We start from the raw sequence: 24,600 nt of genomic DNA, 5'->3' as shown, positions 1-24,600 counted from the left end.
AATAATATTGAATAAAATTTTTTGATTTTACTATTTTGTTTTTTTTACAAATATTTTTACTATTTTTTTTTTTACCTACAAATTCTTTTAAAATATGAAATATTTTAATAAGAATTTATGAAAGTTGTTTATTTAATTTATAAGTTTCACAATATTTCAAACAGTTTATGTGTGATTCAGCAAGCAATATTTCAAATAGTTTTCAATGTTACATAAGTTAAATATAACATGAAATTTTACCTTGGATTTTGGCAACTAAAATAGTTGTACTAGATATCAATGCCATTGAACTGTAATTGTTCCTTGCATAATTATTACCATTAAAATAAACAAAATACAATGCAAATTTTTCTTTGATTATTTTCTGTTTTTATAATTTTGACATAATAATTGTTTAGATTATTATCAGTTTTTTGTAGTCTAACAATGCTTTGTTTCACAGTTCTTGTAATTGAAGTGTTACCCTTTGTGTGTTAAAAGAATGTTCTATGTTTTAAAATGTTTAATGCAGATTAATATTATTGTTACCTATTATTAATGTTACTCATCAAACCTAATGCGACAAAAGAATATTGTAAGTTTTAAAACATTTTATGTACAATAATATTCAATAAAAATATCTGAAACTTTAGTAAGTTCATGTCTAATCTTTGGACTAAGAAAGAAATGATACTGATATTGTTGTTGTAACTTAAGTGTACTCAAAAGAGCAAGAGCTATCACCACATAAAATGTTGCTTTGTCTCTTTATAAAGTCAACAATAAAAAATAATTTGATAACTTAAAAATGATAACTTAGTAATATGATTTAAATATATTCAAGTTACTGCTAATACATGGATTGAACATGTATAGTGGAATTACAGTCTCTAACTATTTGCAAAAACATTTAATTTTAGGTACTAGCACAATGCAATAAGTACTTTGATTCCTAAATATTGATCTCAATCTCTTTGGAGAAGCATAGAGCTTGATTCTATATCGCTAATGGCTGTAAACCAGTATATATGCCAATGGCATTTTCATTGATCTGTCATAATTTCAATGGAATAAAATTATCATAGCAGATTATTGCTGATATTAAATGAGAAACTTGCAAAAAAATAGTTTTTTAAAATCAAGATTGTCATAAAAACTGCATAAAAAAGTAATTGAAAATGACCTAGAATGATAAAACTCAAATACAAACATCAAATACACAATTAATGAGTTGGTAAAATAACTTTTGTTGGGAAAATATTTTTTAAAAATTTAGCATAATTTTCAGAATGCTATTACATTATTCATAAAACCCACAAAAACCTTTTACAATGGTCTTGTTTCTAAAAAATCTTTGGATGTTCCGATGGAGAAAATGCTTTTTGTAGGGGCTCTATTTTTTAAAAGATAGTATCTAACATTGTACCAAAACTTTCTTAAATTGTAAGATTTGATATCCAATAAAATCTATTACAACTCCTCTAGACTTCATGACTTAGATTTCATGACCAGAAAAGGTAACAATATCACAACTACCTTTTTCTAATCTTTTGAGTTTTGCATGAGGTTTTAACAGGTCTTAAAAGGTGGTGTTAAAATTTTTATAAAATTTCATCAACTTCTTTTAAAATCTATATGTTTTATCACAACTGAAAAAAATTTTATTCAAATTATAATTTGACATTAACTTGGTTACCGTGTTTATACTGCTCTGCATCTGGAATAAAGAATAGAAAAACCATAAGTTAATAATGAGCATAAACAATCCATAATTGAAAATAAATTATTTTAAAAAATCAAATGAGAGGAGAACTAAATAATTGTTTAAGTGTGAATAAAAACTGAGTAAATAAGAAACTGAATGAGTCTTTTACTCAAATGATTAGAGATTAAATAACTTTGAATGAAATTGTTATATAATAAATGAATAAAATATTTAAGAAATAAATTCATTCACCAAGTTTGATACGCTTTGCATCAGGAACTAAAAAAAAAAAGTAATCATGAGCATAAAATGAATTAGAGGAACCATCAATAATATTAAAGCTAAAAAAATATTAGAGCAAAGGGGAATTGAAAGACTTTAAATAAGATCTAAAAAACTAATTAAAAAAGTTTGCAATTGCATAAAAAATTTGCGTAAAAAACTTATCAAATTCAATCTTAATCTATCTATATCTGAACAACATACTAGACCAAATATTTTGTATTGCCAGATTGGCAATACCATGTTTTTTTTACACATTGGCAATATAATATTAACACAGAAATTTCACCCAATATGCATGAACTTTAAAACTTCTTTCGTTAACAGATCAATAGTTATTTATATAGTTACTTCTGTTTTAGAAATCTTTATAGGTAAAAATTTTTCATTCTACCAGAAAAAAAATGCTACAATTACTGACACTGTTGTCTATAGTGCAAGAAAACAATCAATAACTAAAAACATTTTACATGTTTTTTGGTTTAAAAAAAACCCAAACACAATAGAGCTTACTAAGCCTACATTTAGTCTACTTAAAAATTAAAAGCTATGAAATTTTAACAGTAAAAAATATTCATTTATGCTCTTCTCTTTTAGTCCGGTAGAATTTAGTCTTAACCTAGAAAAAATTAGTATAAAGACATGTTATATATCGTTGGAAAGCTTATTTTTTCCTCTTTTAAATGAGTAATTGGTAATTTTTTTTATTTTGGGGAAAAAAAGTTGTGACGTCATAAAGATTAGCAGAAAAGCACCAAAATTGACGTTTTTTTTCTAAAAGAATTTATAATTTAAGCAAGTAAATGTAATATATTTTTACATTTATTACTCCTAAGTATTAGTAGTTGGTTTAATGAACTGAAAGCGAAATAATAATAACTAAAAGTACGGTATAAAGGCAGAGGGGGACGCTACTTTAGCCAATTTTTTGAAAATTTGACTTAAAGATGTGTTTACAAAACAAATATATTCAAAATATATAAAATACTGTTAAACGTAATTATTCTGTAATGTTACCAAGAGCATGTTAAAAAATATTTACAAAGAAGTTTATCTTTATGCATTAAGTTTATCTTATTCTGATTAAATTAAAATTTATGTAAAAACATCTGAGAAGTGACGGTCATGGGCTGGTCCATTTTCTTCGTCAACTTTTTGAATATTTGTACAGTTAATCCCGTGACAGGTAGCACACGATGAAGTGCAGTGAAGTCCCATCTTTCTGCAGGAACATCGACTCGAACAGGAGTTTTTACACCCACATCGAACAACCTTTAGGATATCCTCTGGACCTGCGTTTTCATCTGTCGCTATTGGTGAGTACATAAAGCCATTTAATTTCCATCCCCAATTAAGTGGGTCAAGATCAATTTCACTTAGACATCTCCAAATACGCACTTGATGATATACTCTCAATCCATGGTAGTAAGCAGCTCTAGGAGATGGTGGAAGAACAGAAGGGTCTATGTGAGCTCGATCTGAGTTTATCATTTCCTCGTACTTTTGCTTTCGTATTTGTTGTACGAAATGTAGCAGCTGAAAGAAACGAATTGATGCATTTCCAATATCATCAGGCGATTTATCATCATGGTAAAAAATATTTGCTGCATTGCACAAATCTTTGGCTTCAAGCTTTCTAAAAATTGAAGTCTTTCCAAAATTGTGAATTGCTGATGTTGTATTACAACCTGTAAATGCGTGCGCAAAAAGAATATTGTTAATGACATGTTCTGCTGTACTGCCAATAATCTGATCAATGTCATAACATTCACGCTGGCAATCAACTCTTTTTGTCATACTTGTTAAATATATTTTGTGTAAAGATTCAACTGATTTACAGTGGTGTAATAAGAAGCAAAGAATATCGCTGTCATCAGCAAATATTGTGACGGGCTCTGTTTTGGAAAAGTTAAGTGCAATTTTAACGATTGTAGTATCTGCGTCAGAATGACACACATACACAGTAAAACCTCTTTCTCTTAATCTAACTTCTAGAATTCGGATAAATGATTTTTTGTTGGCGTAGTTAGAGAAAAATTTACTTCTATCAGACGGACAAGGATTGCTTTTATGTATTTCAACTGCAAATTGTGATAAAGATCCACGCTTTATACGCGTAACGTCTTTTGTAGAATTTTCATATCCATCGAATACTACTACACTAACTTTAAGGTAATTAAGAAATTGGATGTACTTTTCAAAAATATTGTCAAATATTTCACCCTTGTTCCAATCGCAGCAGTATAAAAGAGCGCCACCATCGGCAACTTTTAAAGAATAAGGAGCAAATGGCATAGATATAACTGGCTTTGTTAGGTAATTTTTCAGCTTGTGTTTTTGAGCACTGCGCATAAGACCATCTTTAAAAAGTGACATAGGGAACGAAGTTAGTTCATAGTAAAAGTAGTCTTCAATTTCTTTTTCTGGTTTTTTCTCAACGATAACTGATAAACGCAAAAACAATGTCAAGGGATCAACTGATATATTTTCATTGTTGACTTTAATATTTGAGTACAGTCCTTGAAGATTTTTGAGTTGATTACTCCTTTTGAAGGATACTTCTGTGTATGTCATATCATTCATTTGTGCCAGTATTGATGCACCAATGCTTTCCGAACAATCACAAGTCACCTGATTAAACTCATCTACAAGCCCTGAGTCCAGAGCCTGAAGTTGTTCTCTTACATCAAATGGGCTATGAGAATCAAACCATGATTTAATTTTTTGAAAATCTTCAGAGTCACGTCTAATCCTTCCCGCACAAAGTTCTTTGTGTTCTTTACTTGAGTTTCTTGGCGAGGTTAATGAATTTATTGCTTCTGTCATTTCAGCGCACCTTGATAAAAAATATTATTTCTATATTTGTAAATATTTGCCCCATTTAGTTTTTGCTGGAAATATCTATTTTATTAGCAAATTCCAAGTAAACGAATCAATAAATATTTAATTTTATTTTTACCTATGCATTGTACTTGTCCAAACATGTAAAACATTTTCAGTAATTCCTCTGCCAACAACTCCTCCTTTGCCCTTTAACGATTTCATTAATATCTGTTCTATTGATAAATCAGTCCATATTCCAGACCAACTCTTTGAAGTGCGCCTTACTGTATGTTCTCCATTGAGGAACTGTTTATATACTTCTGGGTGAGTGCATGCTAATTCATCCACTGATTGTAAATATAAACGTAATGATTTTGTATAATTATTGTGCCCTGTTGAGGCAAGTAGTTTTAGCATACATTTTGTTGTAGCAATATGTAGGTTCCAGTTACTAGTTCTTTCCGCTCGAATAAACTCTTGTACAATAAATATATAGTGAACATAGTTTAGCCATAATTTTGCAGTTCATGATTTTGCCATGTATTCTTCTTAGGGATTGCAATCCCGCACACTTTTCAATCCCGCGGGATCCGCGCGGATTTTTTAAATTTTTGTGCGGATCCCGCGGGATCCCGCGCGGGATTAGTAGGTTTCTTATGCACATTATAAAAGGCAAAATGACAATTGTATTTTTCTTTCAAGTATTTTAGAAAAAATATACTCAACTTATTAAATTGATAAGATAAGGTAAATAAAGCCAAAAAACGCAATTCATTTGTAAATCAATATAATTCTTAACATTTAATGAACAAAAAGATAAGCCAAAGTACATAGAACATCTTTTAGCTTTACGTAGAACTATTAGCTTTATTTGTTTTTTAAAATATCAAATTGAGAAAATGATTGTAAGAAATGGGCTCTTAAGAAACAGACCCTACTTAAAGTATCATCACTTAATCTACTCCTCAAAGGATTGCATATGTAACCAGCAGCTGAAAAAGCTTGCTCGGCCTCTACGCTTATTGGTGGTATGGTCATCAAGTTACTATGCGCTATATCTAGAAACTTGCCTCTTACTCCATTACTTTCATAGGCAGACATTTCCGGCTTCAATAATTTATCAAAGTCTAAAGAATTTAAATTTGGTCTCTCCTTTACATTTTCTGTCCAGTTGTTCTTGTCTTTCTGTGTTTGATTTTCCAATTCTTTTTTCAGGGATAGAATTGTAGGAATAAGTATTTGGGAATTGTTAATAAAATCTACAGCTTCTTTTTCTTCGAGTTCATTTTCTTCGTCGGATTTTTTAAGTAAACTAGTAGTCCATTTAAATTCTTATTACGACGTTGTGTAAACCTCTCACGAAGTGCCGCGGCTAAATCTATGCTCAAAAGTGATGATTGCTTTCGCAATTTATCTAGCATAAATTGAAAAGTTGTTTCCACCGTGACAAGGTTCGATTCTCTTCTGCATTAAAGTTCGAGACTAAGTTTTAGTGGTGCCAGGCAAATAATTAAGTCATTGATTTGGGACCACTCTTCTTGGGTGAAACGAATTTCTGACCCAACATTAATTAAGGCTTTTTCAATACACACTTTTAGTCTATGAAATCTTTCTAACATATCGAATATACTGTCCCACCTAGTTTTACAATCAAGAATCAACTGAAGCTTTTTCCCGTGTTCTTGTACGATATATTTCTGTAAATATGTATCATTTTTTAGAGGAGAGTTTTTAAATATTTTTACAACCTTTCTCACTTTTTTTATGAGATCTTTGTAATTGCTAACCAATTCAGCTGATGCTCGGTCCAAAATCATCGTCAAACCATTTTCTTTATTTATAACTTCATCATCCTCAGTTTTACCACATTCATCTTCTTCTTCACAATTTTCATATGTAATAAACGATTCTTCGACTTCTCCGCAGTTTTTCTTGTATAAGATATCAATAACTGCAAGTTGTATTCCATGAGCATAACATAGCTGTTGATAGCAAGACATCATTTTACCGACTTTCACCATCACACTTGCTCTATCAGTGGTCATGGCAATAATGTCTTCTTGGAGGTCAATATCGAAGCTATTTAGCCTTTCTGAAACTAACTTGACGCAATATTCTGCATTACACGATCCATGGATTCGAATCAATCCAAGATTAAAGTGTTTCGCCTCCATATGTAAATTTAAGTTTAAGTATCTCTGACTATTTTGTGATGTCCATTCGTCAAACGTTATTGAAAACTTTTGATTTTGCTTTTTTAGTGATGTGAATTTTTGCATTATATTTTTCGATGGAATTACTTCTTCGTCTTCGCAGTCGATGTATATTTTAGGCTCTAGTTCAACTGGTTCATGCTGTTTTGAAGTTGAAGCTCCGTCTTGTTGTAAAACGTTTGATTTTAAATCGGTGCCACGTTTAGTTTTTAAATGGATTAATAACCCTTTAGTTGATCTTTGATTAATTTTTAAAATAGCCGAACATAAAATGCACTTCGCATTTTCTTCATTATCACTTTTTTTAAAATAATTCCATATAGTTTTAATTTGCGACATGCTTAGTACTTTTGTTTTAAAATCTTGATGTAAATAATTTTTAAAGACTTTTTAAAAAGTAGTTTTTAAAAGTATATTTTTTACAATTATACACGCACGTTTTCAATTTCACGTTTTCAACATACTCATTAACAAAAATTTGAACATACTCATTAGCGAAAATTTCAACATAATCATTAATTAAACAAAAAAAAAATTTGAACGAGTTCGACTAATGTTTTGCTAAATAATTGCTTATTTTTGAATGATGTTTTTATATTTATAGCTAAGAAAAATATTTTAATAGCTGAAGATAAATTTTTAAATTGATTTGTTTCACAAATACATTAAACACTTTTAATTTGATATCTCTTTTGTCTTTTTTGTTTAAAAGAATTGACCTTTTTTGTTTAAAAGCAATTGTTTCAAAATCCCGCAAATCCCGCGGATCCCGCAGTAGTTTTTGCGGGATCTCGCATGCGCTAAATTAATGCGGGATCCCGCGGGATTACGGGATCCCGCAATGCGGGATTGCAATCCCTAATTCTTCTTGCTTTTTTTCAAATAATAGAATTAACTTCTTTTCAAGGTCAGTGTCGCCATTTTTGTTATGCATATTTGAGCTGTACATTAATTTAATTTCAGTTTTTTCTTCATCGCTAAGTTCAACCCAAACTTCCTCCAGCAATATAGATAAGATAGAAGATGCAGCAAACATTTTTTTAAAAAACAAATACAAATAAAATTATCACTTAATAAACAAACCTCGTCGTAACTTGATGCAAAACCCAGTTTAGCAAGTAGAATATTTAGCCACTTGGAAGAAAGTACATTATCAACGGTAACGGCTACTCCTAACTGCATTGGCATTATTGATTGTGGCCTCACTGCAGAAAACAATGCTTGTGAAATTGACGTTTGTTTTAATGGCACAGGAATTAGTTCTCTGATAAACACCTTCAGCAATAAGGGTATGCAGGTGTTTTCATTGTTAGTTACATCTTCTATTAAAGGATACGTTTTTACATCATGGTCAAAATTCTTTATACAATCACTCAATAATTTTGCTGCTGCAGTTATAACTCTGATTTTTTCGTCCTCTGCATTGTGTTTTTTTCTGGTGTACCAGTTTTCGCATAATATATGTCTAAATCTGTCCAGTATAATTACATTACTTTTACCTTGTCGCGAGACTAATTGCATAGAATCTCCGTATTTTTCTTTTAATTTATTTTGTGTCATTTTAAGGGAATATATTTCTTCTCCTAATGTTTGCATCATCTCGTAAAACTCAGAGACTGTGTATAGATCAATATCTTCCTCAAGTTTTATGCATGTTGCATTAAAGACAGTAAGCTTTTCTGTTGATGTTGGTCTTCCACAGCTTGATGTAGTAATAGGTTTTTCAAATTTTGCACGACAATAGATGTGATATCGTGCTTCAACAGCTACAAGATTATTTATATTCAAAAGTCTAGCTTCAACTGTTTTAGATAAAAAATCGTTACGTTCGTTGCATAATTCTAGAGTTGCATGATAAATTTTTGATGATTTTGTTCTTACTTCTATGAAATTATTTCTCTCAGGATGGCGACTGTCAAGTGTGCACATATTTCCACAATAAAAACATTGCTCTTTAAAATTAAAAAAAATCTGTTCTGATCGAGTTGAACGTTTTCTTTCAATAGGAGTTTCCATCGATGCTTGTGATCGTTTAATTGATTTTGATTGGTTTCTTAATTTAGTTCGACACGATGAGTGAATAAAAACCTTTTCTCCTGTCTCTTGTTTTTTATTCAGTTCATTTACCAATACATTTAAATCCAATTTTAAAGCACATTCAATTAATTTTCCAAGAGCTCCTTGGTTATCAACATTCCTTCCAAATCTTGCCCCCACTTGGCTCAACGAATCTCCTTCTAATTTCATTTTACCACACAATGCACATACAGAGGATTCATTTTTTAAGTCCATAATTTTTCAGTTTCAGAACTAGTTTTATTATCACTTACAAGATCAGATAATTTATATTAAAATCTGAAAATAGCAAATCATTACATAATTATAAACACTAAGATAAGTAATTTATTAAAAAGTTTTTGATAAATATTGCCAAAAAAATTCGATTACATTTCGAATACAAAAAGAATATTACATTCTAATAACTTTAAAATTCGAAATGTAGAACAAGGAATTTTTATTCCCTCTACCCATTTTTACTTACAGAAACAAAGTTTAACAAAAATATTTGACAAAAACAAACAAAAAATCAAAAATATTCCTCTTGCAAAATTCAAAAAAGGTCCTTTGGGGGGCTGTGGCCCCCGCGGCTCCGAAAGCCATGTTTCTAGTAACAAAAAATATATATATATACTCAACACTTTTATATTATCTTATAACGCAACTTATTTATATTATTTTATAACGCAACTTATTGTACAGCATACTTAAAATTTATCAGCAACGTTTAAAATTTCGTATTTTACTCCTAATCTTTGTGACGTCATAACTTTTTTTCCCCAAAATAAAAAAAAAAAATACCAATTACCCATTTTAAAGAGGAAATAATAAGCTTTCCAACGATATATAACATGTCTTTATAATAATTTTTTCTAGGTTGACCCCTTTTTTTGTGAAATTCTACCGGACTATTTCTTCTCAGATCAAAGAAGGAAATGCAGTGGCTTAAATGAGAAATTTGATTATTTTTCACAACAAATAGCCACTTGAAACATATCAAAGTAATATTAAAATTTGCAAACACATTTTCTAGTTAAGTTTATAAAACAAACAATTTCAAATAGATAAAAACTAATAACTTGATGTAATTATGGCTTAAAAATAGTTAGCAATAAAGCTGTTAAATGGGTATTTGTGTGTATTTGTGTCAAAGAACTTACCAACAGAGGTATCAGCAACAGCAGTAAACTTTATTAAAGGATGATGCGTCTTACAATAAGGTAATTTTTTATAATCTTGGTAAGTTTCAATACTCAAAGTCATGTGGCACACTTCGCACGTAAAGCAACCTTTGTGCCATATTTTGTCTAAGCAATTCAATTTTTCAATAGGATAAACTGTTTTGTTACATCTGTGGCACTTTGCACTCATTTTTGTAAGCTTTACTTGAAAGATGTTGAATAAATGATGAAAGTCAATGTACAGTCTTTTAAATGCAAACTCCCTGCGTTAAATTTAATTTGAAATAAAATGTGAATTTTAAAATAATGGTTCAGCTCCCGTAAGTTCCTTTATATGATGAGCAAAGATTAATCCTTTGTTAAAAGTTCTAAATAATAATTCTCAGCCAAATCACCAAATTGCTATTGTTAAAATAACCAAGTTTTTGAAAAGGCTTTAATTCTTCCTAACAATATATTTGCTCTTTAAATCCAAACAGTTTTCCTTTAAATTCACGGGTGCACTATGATAACTAAAACGAAAAATTAATAAACTTTCTCTTGTGACAAATATGACAAGAAACAAATATAAGAGGGAAGGAAATTGAATGTAACAAGTAAAAATTAATTTTTTGTGCCATAGTATTGTTATGAGCCCGCAACAAGATACAATATTAAATATTAGACTTTAATCGAATATATAAAGTCACTACAATAACGACAACAAAGTAAAAAAAAACGCAAGGAATAAACATAATTAATAACGCAAGGAATAAACATAATTAATAAATACGGTTCGCTGAAGCGTTAAACCATAAAGAAAGGGAAATGACGTCTTTAGATCAGAGCTTTTAATATACGACAGTCTTCTCCACCTTTTTTTTTTTTTTTTTTTTTTTAATTAGAATTTTGAATTAATGAGTGATGTAATCGTTTAGATATTTTGGTTTTTTTAATATTTCGTCCGAATCTTGAAAATGTTCTGTTCTGTGTTTCTACGGTAGCAGGGCTTTGAGAAACAAACTGGCCGGGTGTGCCTATTTCTGGTGCATTGATATTTGTGGTGCCATCCATTGAAGAGTTCTCAAGATCATTATGTGGGGTTAAAACTATTTCACTGGTTTCGGTTGGTGCATGCGGCCCTTGATTTTCCTGAATGTAGGTATCAGTATCAATAGATATTTGGTCTTTACATAATTCAACGGATTGTTGTTGGACCGGCTCTGCATAACTACTAGATTCTGCCGATGAGTCATTCTCCTGAAGTATAGCAAGATCTCTGGTCGATACTGTGTCAATCTTACCATTTTGAAATCTGACGCGTGCAAAATAGGGAGATATTGTTTCTATCAGCTGAACTTTGTCAACGAGTGGATCTCCCTTCTGTCTGATTTGTCGTCTGTAAGGGATTACAGAATCCTGCTCAGCTAGAAAATCCGGTAGTACGGTACCTCAATGGATGAACGTTGGAAGTTCATCATCATTTGATGTGGTGTTTGATTGGTGGCAGTACAAAGTAGTCCTCTTACTGAAGATAGAGCCATTTGTAAGACTACTTCCCACTTTTCTTTTCCCAGATTTAATATTTTTAGGGTTAGACTAATTGCTTTTAATATAGTACCGTTTGTCCTTTCACATTGCCCATTGCCTTGTGGGTGATAGGGTGTAGTTCTGGTTTTGATGATACCATTTCTTTCAAGGAATTTTTGAAGTTTTACGCTTTCAAATTGTGTCCCCCGATCTGTGTGTATTGAAGATGGTGAACCAAATAATGAGAATAGGCTGAGGAGATGACGTATAACAGTATCTGCAGTTATATCGTTACACGGAAACGCAAAAGGGTATTGTGAGTATTGGTCAACTATCACGAGCATGTATTTATTTGCTGTAGTGGATTGTATGGGACCAACAAAGTCCATGGATAAACCTTCCCACGGTCTAGTTGACTGAACAAGACGACCTGTTGGAGGCTTGTAGAAACGTGGTTTAATTTCGTTGCACGTGGTACAGTTCTTAGTAAATTGCTTAATTTCTGTGGTCGAATAAGGTAAGTTTCGGCTTTTGCAATAATGTAGCATTCTTTTAACTCCCGGGTGACATAGTTGGGAGTGGATATAGTGTAATGTTCTTGAGGTACTTTGTAATGAACAACATCTGGAGAGGGCGTCAGCAGCAGTATTTTCGTTGCCCGGTCTATATGAGATTGTATAGTTGACGTCTGCCAATTCTAAGCGCCAGCAAATAAGTTTTTCGTTTTTGATTTTCGTTGACCCCTGTTTGTTAAAAATAAGTGATATTGATCTTTGGTCTGTTACAATATTAACGAGTGGAACCGAGTTGATTAGATGTTTCCATCTTCTGCAGCATTCCACTATAGCTGCAGCTTCTTTCTCAACAATCGCATGTTTCTTTTCGGCATTTGTTAGTGTCCTTGAAAAGAATGCCACTGGCCTGCCTAGCTGTAGTAATGTTCCTCCAAGGGCTTTGTCGGAAGCGTCTGTTTCTATAGTTAGCGGGAGTTTAAAGTCAGGGGAGGCCAGGCATGCTTCAACTAGTTTATTTTTAAGCGTTTTGATTGCTAATTTGGCATGTGTCGTTAGGCCCCGAGATGAAAAATCTTTCCTTGCTTCAATAAGTGGCAGAGTTAGTTCGGTGCAGTTTTGAATCCATTTGGCGTAATATGCAAAAAATCCAATCATTCTATTTAGTTCTCGTGAAGTTCGTGGATCTGGCATATTCATTAAGGCTTCGTTTCTCTTAGGGTCGGGTTTTATGGTACCATTCTCAATAACATGGCCTAAAAATTCTATTTGAGTTTTTTTGAAATTACTCTTTTCCATGTTTATCTCTATATTGACATCTTTAGCCTCGTTTAGGAACCTCTTTAGGTTTATGTCATGCTCATGGTCATCTTTTCCATCAATAATCAAATCGTCAAGGTAAGCATAGGTGTTTTCCAGCTCTTTGATCTGGATAAATTCGTCCATTACTCGTTGAAAGATTGGAACAGCATTAGTGCAACCAAAAGGTAATCTTTTGAACTCGTAATGTCTACCATTAGCTTCAAATGCAGTTAGTTTATAGTCTTCTGGTCGTATTTTTACCTGATGGTATGCGGATTTGAGGTCAATAGTACTAAAAACTTTATTGGCTGCTATTTTAAGTAACATGTCGTCAATTCGGGGTGTTGGGTATGAATCTAATGGCGTGTGTAAGTTGATTGTATTTGAATAATCGATAACTAAGCGATTTTTGTGTCCTGAAGATACCACAAAGCATTGAGCACGCCATGGGCTGCGGCTTACTTGAATGATATTTTGTTTGAGCATGCGGTTGATTTCTTCAGTTAAAAATGGGGTATTTTTGCTCCGTCGTGATTTCGTTGAGATAGTTTAATTTTATTGATATCTACTCCAGGTATTAATGCATATGTGTTACATATCATGCTGTTTGTAGCAACACAAAATTTGAGTGGTTCTTTATTTCCTTTAAAGCTGATAATTACGGAAGAATGTTGTGACAGAATGTCCATTCCGATAATTACAGGCGCCACCAAGTTGTCAACAACAAGAAACAGTGCTTTTAGCTTTTCGCGAACCATTAGTAATGAACCTCGAAAAATTCCTTTTACTTTTAGAGTGGAGTGATCTGCCAGTGAAACCTGTGAAGTGCACCGAGTGTCGTAGACAAGGTTCCATTGCATTAGAAGTTCGGAAGTAATGAATGATTTGTCTGAGCAGGTATCCAATAATGCTTGAATCTTATTTTTGTTTATGGTGATGTCAATTAATCTACTTGGCGAGTTAATTGCGGCTATGGCCGAAGATAATTGTGTACTCTCATCCTCGTCGTCTGTGCATTTTTCGTTAATTGCGGCTGTTTTAGCGTAATTTTTTTTTGTTTTTGACAGACAGACGGTTGACCAGTGATGTTTTCTTTGACAGTTTGTACAGGTAGAGTTACGTGCTGGGCATTTTGCTTTTGGGTGTAACTTACCACCGCACCAAAAACAAGGTTTGATAATTGCTTGATTTTTCGTAGCAGCAAAATTTGGTAGTACGGTGGAAGCCGTTGTAGTTGTTAAATTGAGAGCATCTTCGGCTGCTAGTTCCATAGTAAGTGCTGTTTTATAAAGTACATCTAGATTTTCTTCTGTAGATTCTAGTAGTCGCTGTCGAATAGTTAGTGAGAAAATTCCTGCAATAAAAGCATCGCATATTAATAGACTTCTATGTTGATCGGCGGTGAGAGACTGTGTAGGACACTTTCTGGCAAACTGCTTTAGGTTGCACATAAAGTTTTCAACTGATTCGCCCTCGTGTTGCTTAAGAAATCGAAGTTTGTGACGCATCATGATAGCCGCTGACCGTTTTTGAAACTTTTGGTCAAGTATTGTTATTGCTTCGTTAAATGAGGTTGAATCTTGAATTAATGTAAAGGCTTTAACTCCGCATAAAACAAATAAAACTTCAAGTTTACTATCTGCTGGTATAACTGCTTTTTCTAAATAAATAGCTAGCATCTTTTTCCAGTAAATATAATCCTCTTCGCTCGGATCGTCACTAAGAACTTTTTTAAATATTTTGGCATCCATTTTTATATATATTCGATTAAATTGTTATGAGCCCGCAACAAGATACAATATTAAATATTAGGCTTTAATCGAATATATAAATTCACTACAATAACGACAACAAAGTAAAAAAAAAACGCAAGGAATAAACATAATTAATAAATACGGTTCGCTGAAGCGTTAAACCATAAAGAAAGGGAAATGATGTCTTTAGATCAGAGCTTTTAATATACGACAAGTATCTAAAATTATTTGTAATTTCTTGAACATGAATTTCGTGTAATAGAATAATTATATCAGATTGCCACTTAAAAGGAACAAGTAGAAAATGTTAATTGCTTAGAAAAAAGATTTTAATAAATGATAAAAAAAAAATTTCTTTCTAACACCAAATCAAAAGCAACTTTGAAAGACATGTTTAGAATGAATCGTTTTAATGAACTATGCTATTAAACCAATTGGATTTTTTAAACTTGATGTTTATTTTGAGCAAAATACCTGCATGCAAAAAATGTACTAAATAAAAATATTGGAGCTAAAAAATTCGAATATATTATTAGCTTGCAAATTGTACCTTGTCCTGTGATATAGATAGGTTCAAGATAAATGATTTTATTCAAGGAGAGAACGCAAAGAGTCTGAAGAGATCTTGCACTGCATAAACCAAATTAACTGCTTTTATTTTGGGTAGCGATTACTCCTAAAGTTCATGCGGTCATGTGATCGCTTTCAAAATGGCCAAACCAATTGGTACCCACTCTTATGGGGATTTTGCAGCAATATGCACGAAATTCTTTGTTCTCGTTCTTTACCTCTTTGATTTTATAATGCTTCAGCTTCTAAATTCGTTAAAGGATAAAAAGAAACGAAAAAATAGAAAAATTGCGAAAAGTATTTTAATCATTTTAAAAATATTTTAAAGCTTAACTAAAATTTTTTTAATGTTTTTTTAATATCAGAAACTAAGTTAATACCATTAGTTATTATTAAATATCATTAATTATTATTAAATATCATTAATTATCATTAAATACCGTTAATTATTATGCAATAATTAATTTCATTAATATTATTAGTATCATTAATTAAAAAAAGAATCTTCTCTAAAATCTTAAAATCTTAATAATATCTAAAATACGTAACTAAAAGTAATTAATAACATGCAAGCATAGCTGCCGAGAGAAATTTTGGACCCTGAGGAAGTTTTCTTAAGGGGCCCTCATTATGATTATTTATATACCCAGGACCACTAGAAGCGTGCTCTGGTCATTGAAAACTAAAAATGAAAATTAATTGAACCTTTTAAAAGTGAAAACTGTTTAAACCTTTTAAAAATTATTTTAAAAAATTATTTGTACACACACGGGGCCCCGGGAATCTTCTCCGTCCACTCCTTCCCCCCCCCCCCCCCCCCCCATCTCTCGGCGGCCATGCATCCAAGCCTTAAATTTGAAATATAAGATCATATAACTACCCAGCTGCACAGTGGGCCAGTAGGTGGACAAAATGGGAAAAATTTTAGTTGTCTAATCTTGAAAACCTATTTAATTTTAGTATCTACATATATCAGGAGAAATCTATTGATAATTTATTTATATTAAATCCCTTAGTTACCAGGACTCTAAGCATTTGAATATTGAGATAAAATAAAAAAAAAAAAAAGTTATAAATAAGTAATTAACGGTGACATCAACGTTGTGTTATATTTCAATTACATCTACGTTTTTGAAACAAAAAATTAGTACATGTTATTCTAGAGTATTTAGAGATAAGAAAAACCAATGTGTGAAATAAATTTGTCATAGCATGTTATCTCAGTTATACTTTGAAAATCACAGATTAAAAAAAAAAATTTCTTAAGAAACTTATTTTTTGCCGCACAATAACTTATAATTACCACAATTTGCCATGTGTTGTCTTATATTTATTTGAGCTATATGATGCTTCAATCGAGTTTTAATTGATTGCTCGTCCCCTTAAATCCCCGTTCAGATTTTATGTATGTTTTAACTTGGTTGCTATGGTACTAAATTTTGCATAGCAACAACTCATTTTTACATTAACGTTGTTTTAACAGTATTTTACTTGCGCTAAATACACAATATTGGGGGTATGTATTAAAATGAGATTCAGAATTCTTATGAGGTTAACTTTTTTTGGTTACTATGGATACCTTACTTTGCATAACATAGCAACAACATATTTTCGGTAGTTGTTAGTAATTTAATTACTAACACTGACAGTAATTTAATTACTTTTAATTTTAATTACTAACACTTGTAGTAACTTAATTACTAACAAGTATTAGTAGTCCAGGCGGCATATATATTATAACATTTTACTTTTAAATACAAAATACTTGTTACAATAATTATTTAGATATGGTTTTGTTAAACTTAGACATTCATAATTTTCTCCAAAAAAACAATCTTAGTATTTCAAAACAAAATATTACTGAAGGTATATTTAAATTTATTCAGCCAAAATTTGCTGATTTTAAAGACGTTGATTTTAGACATGCTGTTCAACGATTTGTTTACTTGTATAAAAAAAAGTGGAAATCTGCAAACTATACCGTGAAAAATTTTGAAAAGAAGTTTGTGAACTGGCTTAATGAATATTTAATTGTCAGAAAAAAAGACAATGAACCAACTGCAAGTAGACGTGGTCGAAAACCAGTTGCATTTGATAATAGTTCTAATAAAACTAAAAAACGGCGTGTATCTTGTTTAATTGAATCTCATTCATCCAATGAATTATTTTTTGCTGCTAATAAAAAATTTAGAGATGAATCTGTTTTTATTGCTGCCAAGAATGTTTTAAATATATCAAATACAGATAAAGCAACTAAATATTCAGCAGACGAAGCACTGGCTTTAATAATTGATGCAAGTCTGACAAAAGCTTCCTATCAATTGATTAGAAGCGGAGCCTTGGAGAAAGAATATAACATCTACCCCGCTTACAATGATGTCAGAGATGCAAAATTGAAATGTTATCCTGCAAACATAACAGTGGAGGACTATTCAGCTTTAGTTCCTTTAAAAGATTTAATGACTCATACTTTGCAAAGAATCTGTGCAGTTCAGGAACCTGTGCTAAGGCACTTGATATTGAACGACAAAGCAATAAAAACAATAACACTAACGTGTAAGGCTGGTTTTGATGGTGCTACTGGCCAAAGCATTTATAAACAAGTTTTATCAGAACCCGACATTAACAGAGACTTAAAGCGTGAAGAATCATTATTTATTACTTGTCTTGTCCCATTGGATTTGACTGGATTTAACAACAGCAACGAAAAGGTGCCTATTTGGAGAAATCAAAAGTCGTCCTCCACAGCCTATTGTAGACCCATAAGATTTGCATACAAAATGGAATCCAAGGAATCTGTGATTGAAGAAGATCAATCACAGGTTCCTTGGATTCATTAATTCATTAAACATTAAAAGTGAGATAGAAAGCTTGGGTATGATTTTATTAGAGGTTTGCGGATCTTCTATTGAAGTGAATTGTATTATTGAACTTACAATGATTGATGGGAAGGTTCAAACAATATTATCTAAAAAAAATAACTCATACCAATGCTGTTCAGTGTGTGGTGTCTCTCCAAAAAATATGAATATTCTTGATATCCTTAATATAGATTATACTACTACTATGATTTGCCGATTCTGAGCCATTGATACCTTTCCTATACTTAAGGAATTCAAGATGGCGTCGTTTTTTAGATGCGTAATCATGTTCTGAGTTATATTTAATGAATTTCAAGATGGTGATTGTTTGTAGTGTCTTTGCATTAATCAATGTTTTTTGGTTCAGAGCCGAATAGTTTATCATAGTCCATAAAATTAAAAGAAGGTCTGCTTTTGTAGTGTCCTAGGGCTAGCGTGTGAATTTCGTCTTGTAAGATGAATCTTTTGTCGTCGTTAGCGCTAAGAGCTATTTTGTTGATTTCTTCAGTGTAAGTGTCGTGAAGATGGGAAACGACAAATTTTATATATCTGAAAAATATATAAAATAGGTTTTAATGTGGAGTTTGGTTAGAATCTAAGAGTTCAGATGGAACAGGTTTTTTAATTATATATTTATAATATCTTACTAGTCTTTGTTTTTGATAATTTAAATTTTGTTCTTTTTCTTCAATTCTCATTTTGCGCATCTGATCATATTCCCACGACTCTATTTTCCCTTTTTTTTGTTTATTTAATTTTTCTATTTCTTTTAACAATTTTTTACATTGTTGATATGCCTCAATCTCTCTACTGTTTTCTTTGTTTTCTTTGAAATCTTTATCTAGTAGAATACGTTTTCTGATATATTGATCGTAATTTATGAATACGTAATTATAGTACCTATTTGATTCTTTGTCAAAAATTTTAAAGGAGTATGTCATTTTTATAACAAGAAAAAATTTATTTAAGTCATTTTTAAAAAGTTTTTTTCTTTTGTACAATTTTACAAAATTAAATTTAAAAAATTTGTTTCTTTTCAAAAGTAAAAAAATGAGCATTGTCTTATTAAACACGAAAATTATGGAAAAGTTTGACAAGGATAACATTGACGATATAGCGCACTTAAAATCCATTTTTCTTCTTTTAGAAAACAAACACGAACTGTCAGATGAAGCTCTTAAACACCTGCAGGAGACAAAAGACGAATTGGATAAACGCAAGACTGAAAAAATAACGTTTATCGCCAAGACAAACCATCTCATTCAGCGATATCAAGACATCTTGCAGACGCAGCTTTCGTTTGAAGATCGCGCTAAATTTGACGAAGAAAAAAACCAACTTCAACGTAATTATTTTACCATCGCGGAAGAAACGCTTTCTCAACGACAGTGGACCGATATTAAAATATTAAAAAACTCGTTCGAGAAGAAATTACCGAAAGAGGTTATTCTTGATTTGTTTAACATTCAAAGCAAAATAGAGCAATTAAACGTGAGTCCTGAATGTGTTATTGATGAAATTTCAAAAAAATGGAATAACACAGAGGATATGGAATGTCAATTTTTTGAAACAGCAGACGATGTGCCAGAACCAGAAGATCTTGATTCATCCAAAAACAATTTAATGATCTTTGACGATTTGCAATTGACTAAACAAAACAAGTGCGAAAAATACTATATCCGAGGAAGACACTCTAACGTTGACTGCTTTTACCTCGCTCAAAACTATTTTATGCTACCTAGACAAACCATCCGAGAAAACGCCAATTTTATCTGCCTGTTTCCACAAGACTCGAAAAACATTAACCACATTTACCAAGATCATGTTTCAAGCGATATGAAGATAGAAGAGTTTAAAAAGTTTTGTAAATATTGCTGGTCTCAACCTCACGGATTTGCCGTCATTGACTTGTCCTCAAAAAAGGATTGTGGAAAATATCGAAGCGGATTTGACAATTTTTATTTTCCCAACTCTATATAAAAAGATGAGCGGATTTTATCTCCTTGCAAAAGCAAAAAAAGAAACTCCAACCGTAAGAAACAGCGTCATCCAAACTGAGTTTGACAACCCCATCAAATTCGAGCCTAATAAAAAGTATGAAATGGCTCTTGTTGGCTTTGACTCTGTTCACAGTTACACCAACATCAATTCGACAAATAATGTTTTCAGATACAGCCCCAACGCCGGTTCAAACAACTACACCATTCTCATCGAAGAAGGAGCGTATGAAATTAGCGAGATTAATGATTATCTTCAGAAGGAAATGGAAAAACAAGTTGGAAACTTGTATAGAGCGGATGGTGTTGTTATCGGTGCAAACCTAACCACTTTAAGAGCTACTCTGAAATTTGGAAAACCTGGATCTACAACAAAATATTGGGTGGATTTCAACGTGAATAACAGTTTAGCTACTATTCTCGGATTTAATAAAGAAGAATATACCTATGTAGAGAAAAAGGAAGATCCAGCAAATCCAGATAAAGTCACAAGTTATATTGACTATTACGAGTCTGAATCACTTTCGAGAATAGATGATATAGCCATCATCAGAATCACAAACGATGTTATTGGATCCTCTTATGATAACGGAAAAAGAACATCTGACATTTACTCTTTTCATCCAGACTCTCCTCCAGGCTATAAAATTAGCGAAAAGCCTTTCCACTTGATATACCTGCCTATCATGGTGGGTAGAATTTCAAGAATGGAAACAAGAATTGTAGATCAAAACGGTAACTTGATCGACTTTAGAGGTGAAGACATTATCCTCCGATTTCACGTTAGAGAAAGAATAACCTCTGTGCTTCAAGACCTTTTTACGAGCAGCGCAGTTCAGCGATAATTTTTTTCTTTTATTTTAAAAATGAGTTACCAAAAAGTAAAAATTAACATCTCACAAAGCCAATCTGACAAAATAAAAAAAGCCATTCAAGATAAGACTGATGTCAATATAAGACTGTCTCATTCAGATCTAGAAGGCGAACATATTCTCGCTATCACTAATGCGCAATTGAACAAAATTACAAAAGCGTATGAAGCTGGTAAAGGAGTTACTCTTAAATTGAGCAAAAGGCAATTATCATACAACTCAACCATTGAAGGCGGATTCATCGGAGCTCTATTACCGTTATTAGGTATGTTAGGTAGCACTCTTGCAACAAGAGTAGTTCCTGCTCTCGCCACCGGATTGTTAGCAGGTGTAGGATCTTCTGCTGGATCTGCTATGGTTGATAAAATTGCAGGAAGAGGCGTCGTTTACTTGAAAAAGAATGGAAATGGAATGAAAATGACTGCTGCAGGATCAGGAATCTTTTTAAGACCTTGGGTAAAACCTACTATTGGTGAAGGACTCTTTGTTAAAAATGGAAAAGACTATCAATCTATTGGATCTGGATTATTGCTCGGACCAAACTCACCCTTTAATAGTATACCCTTTTTAGGCGCTATTCTATGAAAAGCTCATTCTGACAGATTCTCGCGGAAACACTCCATGATGCAATTATAAAAAAGTTTCAAGTTTTTTATAATTAAAAGGTCGGGGTAAAATTCCATCCGAGTTTTGCAAACAGATGGGAGCAAATGTCGTCGTAAAATCTTTTCTTGTCAATGGTTTTTAAAACTGAAAAATCTTCCAGACGACATGGATGACTTCTATTTTGGAGCAGTTGAAACAAAATGTACTGGGCGTTCATAAAACTTTTTCTTTTTAATTCTTTCGGTTTGTCTTTTCCGTACACCAGATCGTATAAGAAAGACAAGTCCTTGAAATCTTTGATCAACTGTTCTTCGAGGTATTCTATATCGTCTCGCTTACCGACAAGCACGTAATAGATATAGTTGGCATTTTCATACTGATTAGTATAGTTGAGTTGTTTTAAAAAGATTAAAATGTGTTCTTTGGTAATGCGAGAATATTTAACATTTGTGTTTTCAGAATCGATTAATAAGTTTAACGCCTTGAATTTTTTTTCTAATTTTTCAAAGACTTCTTCAGGAATCTTACAGTTTTGTTTTCCTTGATATTGTTTTATGCATTCTTGAAAATGAATAATGCGCGAATAAGTATATTTGTTTACCGAATTGGATCGGTCGTAGTCTTTATACGGAACAGTTGTTTCTAACATTTCTTGCTGACCCGAACACAAGAGACAGTATTTTTTATTGCTGTCGTCCATTTCAAACTGACTCGGATCGTCGTTGATGCAAAATTTACATTTAGTATGCAAGACTAGTTTTTGAGCAATTTTAATATCGGTCCACTGTCGTTGAGAAAGCGTTTCTTCCGCGATGGTAAAATAATTACGTTGAAGTTGGTTTTTTTCTTCGTCAAATTTAGCGCGATCTTCAAACGAAAGCTGCGTCTGCAAGATGTCTTGATATCGCTGAATGAGATGGTTTGTCTTGGCGATAAACGTTATTTTTTCAGTCTTGCGTTTATCCAATTCGTCTTTTGTCTCCTGCAGGTGTTTAAGAGCTTCATCTGACAGTTCGTGTTTGTTTTCTAAAAGAAGAAAAATGGATTTTAAGTGCGCTATATCGTCAATGTTATCCTTGTCAAACTTTTCCATAATTTTCGTGTTTAATAAGACAATGCTCATTTTTTTACTTTTGAAAAGAAACAAATTTTTTAAATTTAATTTTGTAAAATTGTACAAAAGAAAAAAACTTTTTAAAAATGACTTAAATAAATTTTTTCTTGTTATAAAAATGACATACTCCTTTAAAATTTTTGACAAAGAATCAAATAGGTACTATAATTACGTATTCATAAATTACGATCAATATATCAGAAAACGTATTCTACTAGATAAAGATTTCAAAGAAAACAAAGAAAACAGTAGAGAGATTGAGGCATATCAACAATGTAAAAAATTGTTAAAAGAAATAGAAAAATTAAATAAACAAAAAAAAGGGAAAATAGAGTCGTGGGAATATGATCAGATGCGCAAAATGAGAATTGAAGAAAAAGAACAAAATTTAAATTATCAAAAACAAAGACTAGTAAGATATTATAAATATATAATTAAAAAACCTGTTCCATCTGAACTCTTAGATTCTAACCAAACTCCACATTAAAACCTATTTTATATATTTTTCAGATATATAAAATTTGTCGTTTCCCATCTTCACGACACTTACACTGAAGAAATCAACAAAATAGCTCTTAGCGCTAACGACGACAAAAGATTCATCTTACAAGACGAAATTCACACGCTAGCCCTAGGACACTACAAAAGCAGACCTTCTTTTAATTTTATGGACTATGATAAACTATTCGGCTCTGAACCAAAAAACATTGATTAATGCAAAGACACTACAAACAATCACCATCTTGAAATTCATTAAATATAACTCAGAACATGATTACGCATCTAAAAAACGACGCCATCTTGAATTCCTTAAGTATAGGAAAGGTATCAATGGCTCAGAATCGGCAAATCATAGTAGTTATACTAACAGAGAGTTCAAATATGGTCTTTCCAGTCTTCATGCATTAATTCGATTTTTTGAGATGTTATTGCACATTGCATATAAAAAAGAAACAAGAAAGTGGCAAGCAAGATCTAAAGAACACAAAGAAAAGGCATCTGTAGCTAAACAAAAGATTCAAACTGATTTTATGAACAAAATGGGACTTGTTGTTGATTTCCCTAAAAGTGGTGGTTCTGGAACAAGTAATGATGGCAATACCTCAAGGCGTGCTTTTGCAGCATATGAACAAACAGCTGAAATTCTGGGTATTGACCAAAACCTTATATTCAGATTTTACATTATTTTGGTAACGCTCTCTTCAGGATATGAAATAGACTGCTTAAAGTTCAAGGATTATTGTTTTGACACTTTTAGACTATATGTGTCCCTTTATCCATGGTATTACATGGCTCAATCAGTTCACAAAGTATTGATACATGGACATGACATAATTAAAAGCCTTACATTACCCATCGGACTTATGTCAGAGGAAGCTCAAGAGGCTAGAAATAAAGACTTTAAATCTTATCGCGAAAATTTCAGCCGAAAAACATCCAGAAAAGCAACAAATACTGATCTTATCAATAGACTCCTAGTTTCCAGTGATCCTGTTATTTCATCATTGCGTAAATCAACATCACACCAAACAAATCATAAAGCATTTCCTTCAGATGTTTTACAATTACTTAAACAATCTTCAAACGATATAATTGTTTTATAATTTTTTGATGTAATTTAAAATTGATAACGTTTTCTTGCACAATTTTTTGCTTTTATTATTCCTAAAACATTATTTACCTAATTACTCAATTTTTATTCAATATAGGTGGGTCAAAAATCCGATAAGATATTCAAATATCAATTTACCACTTTGTAACTA

The 24,600-nt window shown here is 31.8% G+C and overlaps 5 protein-coding genes across 6 annotated transcripts in view; 1 reads left to right on the top strand and 4 right to left on the bottom strand.

Annotated features, from left to right (window-relative positions):
* The window catches only part of LOC145192064 (uncharacterized), a 55,070-nt gene extending 39,593 nt beyond the window's left edge, over nucleotides 1-15,477 (bottom strand). For both annotated transcript variants that reach the window (XM_090076475.1, XM_090076476.1), the window contains exons 1-4: nucleotides 15,368-15,477; nucleotides 10,221-10,753; nucleotides 1,937-1,963; nucleotides 1,676-1,696 (exon numbers count right to left, since the gene is read on the bottom strand). In XM_090076475.1, coding sequence (XP_089932601.1) covers nucleotides 1,676-1,696; nucleotides 1,937-1,963; nucleotides 10,221-10,431 — 259 coding nt within the window. In that variant the 5' untranslated portion in view covers nucleotides 10,432-10,753; nucleotides 15,368-15,477. The remainder of the gene's footprint in view (nucleotides 1-1,675; nucleotides 1,697-1,936; nucleotides 1,964-10,220; nucleotides 10,754-15,367) is intronic.
* Nucleotides 2,964-5,411, bottom strand: LOC149893907 (uncharacterized). Its single transcript, XM_090076492.1, has 2 exons — nucleotides 4,926-5,411; nucleotides 2,964-4,802 (listed from the first exon to the last, which is right to left on the bottom strand). Exons 1-2 carry the CDS (start codon nucleotides 5,204-5,206, stop codon nucleotides 3,062-3,064), a joined length of 2,022 nt encoding a protein of 673 aa, XP_089932618.1. The 5' UTR covers nucleotides 5,207-5,411; the 3' UTR covers nucleotides 2,964-3,061.
* LOC149893906 (uncharacterized) lies at nucleotides 7,915-10,205 on the bottom strand. Its single transcript, XM_090076494.1, has one exon. The coding sequence runs from the start codon at nucleotides 9,292-9,294 to the stop codon at nucleotides 7,951-7,953; it is 1,344 nt and encodes a 447-aa protein (XP_089932620.1). The 5' UTR covers nucleotides 9,295-10,205; the 3' UTR covers nucleotides 7,915-7,950.
* Nucleotides 13,567-14,814, bottom strand: LOC149893905 (uncharacterized). Its single transcript, XM_090076455.1, has one exon. The coding sequence runs from the start codon at nucleotides 14,812-14,814 to the stop codon at nucleotides 13,567-13,569; it is 1,248 nt and encodes a 415-aa protein (XP_089932581.1).
* A 905-nt stretch (nucleotides 15,478-16,382) lies between the features above and the next one.
* Nucleotides 16,383-24,441, top strand: LOC145197545 (uncharacterized). The gene is made up of 6 exons (XM_090076451.1): nucleotides 16,383-18,204; nucleotides 18,236-18,460; nucleotides 18,566-18,568; nucleotides 19,396-19,829; nucleotides 20,233-20,980; nucleotides 23,606-24,441. Exons 1-6 carry the CDS (start codon nucleotides 17,175-17,177, stop codon nucleotides 24,439-24,441), a joined length of 3,276 nt encoding a protein of 1,091 aa, XP_089932577.1. The 5' UTR covers nucleotides 16,383-17,174.
* Nucleotides 24,442-24,600: the final 159 nt, after the last annotated feature.

Source organism: Hydra viridissima, unplaced genomic scaffold (genome assembly GCF_058129835.1).
Source record: "Hydra viridissima isolate aposymbiotic clone 2 unplaced genomic scaffold, HvirCarnegie_v1 scaffold_1, whole genome shotgun sequence".
In the NCBI taxonomy this organism is placed as follows: domain Eukaryota; kingdom Metazoa; phylum Cnidaria; class Hydrozoa; order Anthoathecata; family Hydridae; genus Hydra; species Hydra viridissima.
The sequence above is the reverse complement of the archived record's forward strand: the minus strand, read 5'-3'. Positions and strand labels throughout refer to the sequence as shown.